The sequence below is a fragment of the Panthera onca genome, chromosome B4 (genome assembly GCF_046562875.1).
Source record: "Panthera onca isolate mPanOnc1 chromosome B4, mPanOnc1 haplotype 2, whole genome shotgun sequence".
Taxonomy (NCBI): Eukaryota; Metazoa; Chordata; class Mammalia; order Carnivora; family Felidae; genus Panthera; species Panthera onca.
Window position 1 is genome coordinate 78764452 of NC_138345.1, and position 9510 is coordinate 78773961.

The following is a 9510-nucleotide window of genomic DNA, read 5'->3' on the forward strand; positions in this document are numbered from 1 at the left end:
AGATGGACCTGCTCTGATTGTCTTCCATCTCTGTGTACTTGTTGGTTGTTGGAAGTCTGTGCCCCTGTTCTGGAGCAGCCTTCAGACTCCACACACAGCATGTCTTCCCCAGATTAGATGATGACCTTGATCTGTGCAGACATATCCCTCAGGCCCCAGCCTCCTTTGCTCCCACCTGAATTCTGGAGACTTCTCCCCAGGGAACAAGGACAATGACTCAGAGTGAATGACAAAAGCGTTTTATTAGAGATTCACCCAAAATGGATAGAGGGGAGGAGAAGAGGTGGATGGGACCCTGAGTGGTTCCTGTCCTGACCTTGCAGGCCAGGTTGCTGCCAAGTAACAGAGGAGTTTGGTCCTGATGTAGAGAGATATCTGGGGCCATGGGCTGGGAGGGGACATACGTGACCCTGATTAACCAGGAGATGAAACTCCTGGTTGTGTTCTCCTCTGCCTGTGGGAGGTGAAGAATCAGCTGACACCCCTTTCATTCCAGGTGGTAACCAGGACCAAATCGAGAGGAAGATACCAAACTCCAGGAGGGCAGAGTCCACACTGAGGTGACACTGGGAAGATGAGCCCCAGAGAGGGAGGGTGGAGGCAGGGATGAAAGAAGCACAGAGATACCAGGGCTGGGCCCAGCTGGGCTCAAGGGCTGCAGGGACCTTGTCTCCTCTATCGGTGGGACCTCTTGATCATGGTGCTGGTAGAGATGATCTTGCTGCCAGAACTGCCACAGACACCGCCACCAAACCCAAAGCCACTTCCGGAGCCAGAGCCAAAGCCACTGCCCAGGCCAAACCCAGAGCAGCTTCCTAATCCTCCGCCGATGGTCCCAGCACTAGCGCCACCACCAACCACAGCTGCAGGAGAGACACAAAGGGTATGGTTATTCCAACAACACTGGCACCCAGGGGTCTCACCCGAACCGGGGTGGACAAAAGGCCATGGAAGGGGTGGGAGGTACTTACAGATGCTCAGGGCACTCTGGCATTCTCCAGACATTCTGTGGGGGAGAGAAAGAGCAGTGAGTCACAGCAGAGCCCGGAGCCAGGCTCCGTTCAATGAGCGGGTCTCAAACACATATCCCATCCTTATGTAGCCAAGTTAAAGGTCTGAATGTGAACCTGTTGTCCACACAGCCCTGCTTCATAACGCACCCATGCAGCACTGAAGCAGGTGGCCCAGCAGAGGTGCAAACTCAAGGCTCCAGAATATCTCCCTCCCTCACCTTCCTTCTCTGCCTTGCCCATCCCACCTGTACTCCTCGCCCTCCAGCAGCTTGCGGTAGGTGGCGATCTCCACGTCCAGGGCCAGCTTCACGTTCATGAGCTCCTGGTAGTCCCGCAGCATCCGGGCCAGCTCCTCCTTGGCCTTCTGCAGGGCGGCCTCCAGCTCTGTGCGTTTGCTGTAGGCATCTTTGAGGGCCAGCTCCCCACGCTGCTCTGCATCAGCCACGGATGCCTGCAGAGTCTGGCACTGTAGACAACGGCATGAACAGGCAATCATCAGTGCCCTAATGTCAAGCCTTCTCCATCTGCCCCTCTGCTGTGCCAGCTTCACTTGGGCTAAGATGTCAGGATTCTGTCCTTCTCCCACCTGTCCTATTCATACATTCCCTTTACTACAACCAGGGCCCGCCAACATCCCTACCAGACTGATTAGATAAAGATGAGCAAAAACCAATGAAAAAGAGCCAAGAAACCTTATTTACCAGGGTGTCATGTCAGGTTAAGTAGAACATTGCTAAGAAGACCTGAGTGTGGTTTACATAAGGAGTCACAAATCCCCTGCACACAAGCTTAGGATCTCCTGGCCTGATACCAAATCTGTTTGTCTGCTATGGAGACACCTGCCTGGCCCTGTTCCATGGCTAGAAGGTGGTGACACTTACCTGCTTCTTGACATTCTCAATCTCAGCCCGCAGCCTCTGGATTATCCTGTTGAGCTCTGAGATCTCACTCTTGGTGTTCTTCAGGCTGTCACCATGTTGGTCAACTGAGATCTGGAGCTGTTGGACCTAATATCCAGGAAAACACAGGGAATGAAGGGTCAGGGCTGTTTGGGTAGGGTCTACTCTCAAGTGAAGTCAGCAAGAATAGGTGGCAGGGATAATACAAAATATCATGTAATCTCAAATTAGACCAGGACCAGTGATGCCCGGGACATGAGTTCATCTCTGACATCTCTCAGGCTTGAGTGGTGATCACCTGCTCACAAACATCAAAAGCAGAGTCCCAGAAACCACCCCCAGCTCCTGAGAGGTCCCCAATACCCACCTTGGTCTGGTACAGCGCCTCAGCCTCCGCCTTGCTCTTCTGGGCGATCTCCTCATACTGGGCGCGGACCTCAGCGATGATGCTGTCCAGGTCCAGGTTCCGGTTGTTGTCCATGGACAGGACCACGGACGTGTCTGAAACATGAGTCTGCATCTGGCACAGCTCCTGCAGGGAAATGTCTCGTGTCAGTTTCCCCAGAGAGTCTTCCCTAATCTCTGACACCAGAAATCCACTGTGGTGATGGAAATGGCCATGCCACAGACTCAGATGGAAGTAGGGTTGGCATCCCAATGTGTAGGGAGAGCGGTAAGTTTTTATGTAGAAATCAAGTGATTGGTGGTGACATTTCAAGACAAAAAAAGAAATGCTTCTGGTCTTTGCTGCTCTCTGGGAACCATAAGCAGGTGATCAATGAATGGATTCATCTCACCAGGGAAATGCTGGACAGCAAGAAATTCCATCCCATGCAATCTTGGATCTAATCACTCCTCCTAAGACCACATCTGGTTTCAAAAACCTCCGAGTTGAGTCTCTCACTTCAATTCTTTCTACCCATGACCTTGCTGAGAGTGCCCTCAGCAAGTAAGGGAGCTGGAGTCCTTTCAAAGAACTGTGAATGCCTGCAGCAGCCTCACACATAAGGGACTGCCTTCTTTGAATGGACGGGGATGGAGTCCTCACCGCAGCAAAGAGGACCCTCAAGAAGTTGATCTCATCGTTCAGAGCATCCACCTTGGCCTCTAACTCCACCTTGGTCATGTACGCGATGTCCACATCCTGCAGAGGTGGGGGATAAGAGACAAAGGTACAGAAATCACAAGCGGGGCAAGGGAACGAATGTCAAGTGACACACAAAGATGTTCTCAGCAGCATGTAGGGAAGGCTTCTCAGTACAGGTGAGGTGACAAAGGACTCATCGTCTGACATACTCGGCCCCTAAAGCCAGCTGCAGAAATGGAAACTACTTATCCAAATGGGCTTTTATCCCCAACTTCAGTTCCTTAAGGTCTGGTGCAGTTACCCACTCCTTTGACCACATAGATCTGGAGAGTACCAAGTGGGGTAAAGATGGGGCCGAGATGAACCAAACCCATGATTCCAGCCAAAGACCACTCTCGAGGGAAGGGATACCCTCATAGCCCCTCCCACCCTTCATCTCTTACCTTCTTGAGGACCACAAAGTCATTCTCGGCAGTCGTGCGCTTACTGATCTCATCTTCATACCTGGGGGGAGGGGTGGGAAGGAAAAGACAAAAGCCGCACAGTGAGCTAGTGTTTCCCCGATCTCTGCTGCTGGCTTTCAAACATCTAACTCTTTGGAAATATCCAAGTAATTGGCTGCATTTTGCTGTTTTCATGCAAATGCTCATTCAACTTACATTTGTTAATTACCATGCATGAGAGACCAGTCTAGACCCTGGTTTATTCAGAGAAGTGAAAAATCAAACTTTATAAAGACTGTCTTCAAGAAATAAGGCGTGAAGAAGAGAACCCCGCATGGTCTGGTTGGTTTTATCTTCATAGAAGGGCTGCCCCTTTGGTGGATTAAATTCTCAGGAATGCTGCCAGTGCTCCAGCTCTCTTTGTTTGGTGCGAGAGCGAATGGAGAGAGCGGATCAGTATTTTCTCAGGTCTACAACATAGTAAGTATAGTAAGAGGTACTGCATTAAATGTTCATGTTATGTCCATTGCTATGCTACCTCTTTTCTCGATCTTATTTAATTTCATTTAATTCTCAAAAGCTAAAAGGTAGGATTATTAGCCTATTTTAAAGATGAAGAAAACTAAGGCTCAGAGAGGTTAAGCAAGTTACCCAAGATCACACAGCTAGTAAGTGGAGGAATCAGTATCCAAACAAGGTCTGTCTCCACAACCTGTATTCTTCTGACCATGCCCTACTACTTTTCATCTGTGCAGTTTCTGATCTTGTTTGTATGCAGCAAGCCCAATTCCCCAAATGCATCACTCATTTTCTATTTGGGGCAACAAGGCCTCACACCATTTTTTAATGGGACCATGTGGATGCAGGGGAACAAACTAGAAAACCTTCCTGACGCTTTTGGGATCTCTTCAGAGGCTGAGATTCTAAATGACTAGACTGGAACCCAGGGACCCTGGGGCGTGGTTGGGCAGATATTGGCAGGCGGTGTCCCTCCGTGCTCCACACATACTTGGTCTTGAAGTCCTCCACGCTGTCCTGCGTGGACTTCAGCTCAGACTGCAGCCGTCCTTTGTCATTGGCCAAGGTATCCAGCTGCTTCCTCAGGACACTTATGTAGGCCTCAAAGAGGGGTTCAAGGTTTTTGCTGGATGTAGTGGTCGTCTGCTGCTGGAGGAGGTTCCACTTGGTCTCCAGGACCTTATTCTGTTGTTCTAAGAACCGCACCTGTGTTAAAAAGGCACCGGCCAGCCCATGAGGGCCTGAATGAAGCTTTGGCAGGAGGATTGGCCACAGCCACCCAGGTGACCCAAAAGCCATACAAGTAGGGCCACCGTGTCACAACTCCAGGCACCATCCATTGGGGTCAACATGGTGGCCCTGCTCCATGGCAACGATGGAACGCATGTGTTGCAGGCACCACTTCCTGACCACAGGGACCCAGAGGCCCTGAGGCAACTTGCTGAGAAGAACATTGAACTTCTATGCAATAATAAAATAAACAAAACTAGGAGATAAAACCACAGTCTGGGAACTCTTGCATTCCAAGTGATGCTGACCCAAGGCAAAGGCACGATAAATTTGCTGAAGATTTTTGGAATAAATGGGCCTGAGGTGTCTCTTTAAACCTGTGCACAACTGAGTATCAATAGTTAGCACCAAGGCCCTAGACACATTCCCAGTCTCGGCCAGGCTCGCTCTCCAAGGGGACTTCCCTGAACCTTCCCTCTCTCTACGAAGAGATCCAACAAGATAAGCCAAGGTAGCAGTTTGGCACAATATTCCCACTGTATGTGCTTCAGAGCTGAAAGAAAAGCAGGTAAGGGTGACTGATCACAGTCTGAACCCACAAGATGCGATGAGGGGAGATGAGACAAGGAAGCACCGAACTCTGGGCCTTGCTTTTATATCTGCGTGTCCTAGAGTCACCATAAAGCCTCTTTAAGCTACGGACGGCTTATCCAACTAGTAAGAAGAGAAAACATTCCCACTCAGTCTACTCCAAGATTGTTCATTCTTGCCCCGTACATTCTAAGAGGACTGAGATTTCAATGCACAATCAAGGCACCCTTGACTAAATGTACTACACTCATCCACTAAATCATTAATCTTCAGATGACTTAGAAATCTGGGCTTATCTGCTTGCTATCATCCATCATACTTGGCTGTAACTGAGCTTCAAGGACGTGAATCTCTAGGGGCGCCTGGGTGGCTCAGTCGGTTGAGCATCCAACTTCGGCTCAGGTGGTGATCTCGCGGTTCATGAGATCAAGCCCCGCATCGGGCTCTGTACTGACAGCTCGGCATTCTGTGTCTCCGTCTCTCCCTACCTCTCCCCCACTCACATTCCGTCTCTCTCTCTCTCTCTCTCTCAAAAATAAATAAATCTAAAAAGAAAAAAAAAAAGGACTTGAATCTCTAGACCCTGCATGGGAAAGGAAGTTAGAGTACAAAGAGAAAAGCAGAGACCCAACCCCTCCTCTCTAACAGACCCAGAAATGAGCAAGTCTGCCCAGAGTCAGGAGGATGAAGAAGATGACTCTCCAGGGTCCCATTGGTCCCTTTTGCCTTTGGGAAACCAGCGTGGTTTTCTTCTGCTCCAACAACAAAAGTGCCAATAGTTAAATTCTTATATTAACTATAATTAATTTTGGCTAATCATTAGATTATTAGCCATGTTACTTCCAAAACCAAACCTGAGAAAACAGCAGGGAAACAATGCACCCAGGGAAACCGTATAGCAGGGATACCTGGACTCAGCAAAGTTGAGCAATTTGCCCAGTGTCACAGAGCACATCTAAGAAGACTCCCAACACTGCATTGCTCTGAGTAGCCTGTCTTCCCACCCCCATGGACAAAAGAGGAAGACTTGGAGGAATGAGCCCCCTTTAACGGCTAGAAAACAGAGGCCCAGAGAAGTTCAGTGGTTCCCAACACTGTGGCAGGCTCAGGTCTGAAAGCCCAGGACACAGGACCCCTGGTTTCTACCACCGTGTCTGGCCAAAGGGGCGGCTCACCTTGTCGATGAAAGAGGCGAACTTGTTGTTGAGGGTCTTGATCTGCTCCCGCTCCTCAGTCCGGACCTTCTGGATCTCGGGGTCGATCTCCACGTGGAGTGGAGTCAGCAGGCTCTGGTTGATGGTGACCTCCTGAATCCCCCCAGCAGGGCAGACGGGGAAGCCAGGACCACCCCGTCCACCAAAAGAACCCCCAAATCCACTACCAAAGTTGCCAACGCCAAAACCTCCAGCAGCCCCGAAGCCAGCGCCTTGCCGGGACCCGGCCATGCTGATGGCGATGCTCTTTCTCCCCCCGAGATTGTAGAGGCTCCTGCTGCCGAAGCCCCCAGAGGAGCAGCGGCCCGTGCCCCCAGACGTGGAGACTGAGCTGAAGGCAGGCCTCTTGCCCCCGCCGACGACAGCCGAGACACAGCTAAAGCCCTGGGACCCGCCTCGGACGCACTGCTGTCTGGAGATCATGGTTGCGGAGAGGAGAGCGAGCTTGGCTTTCTCAGAGAAACTCGAGGGGCCAGGCCCGTGAATGCTGCAGCCCCAGCCTGGGTCTCTTATATGTGCTGAAGCAGCAGGGCTTGGTTGCAGGGGCATAAAGGGAAAAATCTGAAACATCTCTGGGCTTGGCCTTTGGCACAGGCCCATCCTTCCCGTACCTGCTGAGTATGTCACTAAACACACCTACAGATGTCATTCGGAGGGCACAGGTTACAGGATCCCAACACACTCCCCTCCAGGAGAACCTGAACTGGTGCCCCAGGGCCTCCTGAATCACAGGCCCCTGCCTGGACCCAGCCCTTAGGGGCCCCCACCCACTGCCCCTTCCATCTCAACAGCCTCTCAGGGGCTCCCCCCACCCCGACTCCACACAAGATGGCCCATTGCCCATTCTCTCATTCCACAGATTTTGGAAACCAAGGGCCTGGGTTCAGGTGCAGGGCCCGCCCTCCCTTGCTCCACAAACCTGGAGCGAGTCACTGCCTTGGGCTCAGATGCTTCCCCCGGAAGTTGGAAATAATACAAACATTTACCTGCAGCTCCTCTCAAGATGCAGCGAGATGATAATCGTAAACCGTCAGAAGCTGCCCCCAGGTTTATTCTCCTCGTTATTATTCCTCCACACACACTTGGGGCCCACGTGCACACACAAAGAAGAAATCCGTATTCCAGCCTTATAGCCTTCCAAACCTAGATCAAGACTCACCTCAACTTGACACGGTTGTCGAGACCCTACTATGTGCCAGGCGTGGAGCTGGGGACTGAGGAGACAGAACTCTGTCTCTGGCCCTCAAGACACAGGTTCCTTCTCTGGCCTCTGTTCGGGTCTGTGTTTGTGGGATTCTAGATCAGCACTCTCCAGCCTGGGTCCCATCCCTACGGCGTGTGCCCCACTGCTCCGTTTGCTGCCCAGCTGTTCCCTCCACTCCACCAGGACAGGGCATGTTCTGTTTTTCTGTAATGACCCCCGCATTCGGGGCAGGAGTTTGTAACTCTTTTGGTGCTGAGGACCCCTTTAGCAGAACAGTGAAGCCCGTGAGCCCCTTCTCAGAGCAATGTTTTTAACACAAAATCCCAGGGGCATCTGGGTGCCTAAGTTAAGCGTCCGACATCGGCTCAAGTCATGATCTTACGGTTCAAGGGTTCGAGCCCCATGTCGGGGGTTCTGTGCTGACAGCTCAGAGCCTGGAGCCTGCTTCGGATTCTGTGTCTCCCTCTCTTTCTCTGTCCCTCCCCTGCTTGCTCTCTCTCTCTCTCTCTCTCTCTCTCTCTCTCAAAAATAAACAGAAATAAATGAGTGAAAATAAGTGCAAAATCCTAGTTTTTAAGCCCTAACTTAAACTCTTCCCCACTGAGTGACATGGATCTGTGTTCAAATCCCACCTGGTGCCACTAACTAGCTGAATGCATTCGTTGTTTTTTTTTTAATTTTTATTTATTTTTTTAATATGAAATTTATTGGCAAATTGGCTTCCATACCACACCCAGTGCTCATCCCAAAAGGTGCCCTCCTCAATGCCCATCACCTACTTTCCCCTCCCTCCCACCCTCCCCCATCAACCCTCAGTTTATTCTCAGTTTTTAAGAGTCTCTTATGGTTTAGCTCCCTCCCTCTCTTTTTTTTTTTCCTTCCCCTCCCCCATGGCCTTCTGTTAAGTTTCTCAGGATACACATAAGAGTGAAAACATATGGTATCTGTCTTTCTCTGTATGACTTATCTCACTTTAGCTGAATGCATTCAAACCATCTTCTCATCTAGAAACTCGACACCTGCCTCTTACATACCTATGGGGCCTGGCACATAGTAGGTCAGTGGACATTCATTCCTACCCGGCCCAGACCTTGCCATTGCCACTTAAGATGAGAAATTAGACAAATCCGTGGCCCTCCTCCTCTTCTAAAGCCCTGATGAGACTGCCGTTGCAAATCTGAGGCACAGCAGTGATTGGGGCCTGGGTAATTCCCACAGGCCCGAGCTGACCCTGACCTACCGAAAGCTGGCCATGGCAGAAATGAACAGCTCCCTCCCTGCAGAGAGAAAGGGCAGGGCCCGTGGGGTGCAAAGAGGGAGGCGGTGGGTCCAGTTCCCAGGGACGGGGCTGCACGGAAGAATGGACTGGCGGGGGGCTCTCTCCTCTCCCCCTCCCCTCCCCCATCCCCTCTCTCCCTCTGATCTGTAACACCCCCCCCCCTCAGTCCCACCTACCTCAGCCTCTGCGGAGCTCCACCTGTCAGGGTTCAGGTGGAAGGGGGGTGGAGGAGCCGTGGCCATGAAGACAGGAGGCTCCCAGGCTCCATGGAAGGTCCACGGAAGAAAACCCACTGGGTAGTCCGTCCCCCTGGAGTAAGTGAGCACCCTAGAGCGAGGACCACTTCCTACAAGGGATGCCGCTGACACTTCACTCCCTCCTTCCATGAGTATTTATTGAATGCCAGCTTCATGCCCTCCCTGTGCTGAGTGCTTTGCACACAGGGCACCATTCTGTCTTCCTAAAGGGTCTCCCCAGGGTCACGCAGTAGCACGTGGTGGAGCCAGGACTGGAACCCACATCAGTCTCGTCC

General features: G+C 51.4%; 1 protein-coding gene across 1 annotated transcript; it reads right to left on the reverse strand.

Moving 5' to 3' along the window:
- Nucleotides 1-223: 223 nt before the first annotated feature.
- Nucleotides 224-7019, reverse strand: KRT4 (keratin 4). Its single transcript, XM_060657521.3, has 9 exons — nt 6457-7019; nt 4452-4666; nt 3443-3503; nt 2961-3056; nt 2280-2444; nt 1895-2020; nt 1259-1479; nt 972-1006; nt 224-863 (listed from the first exon to the last, which is right to left on the reverse strand). The coding sequence occupies exons 1-9, from the start codon at nt 6916-6918 to the stop codon at nt 676-678; spliced, it is 1569 nt and encodes a 522-aa protein (XP_060513504.1). The 5' UTR covers nt 6919-7019; the 3' UTR covers nt 224-675.
- Nucleotides 7020-9510: the final 2491 nt, after the last annotated feature.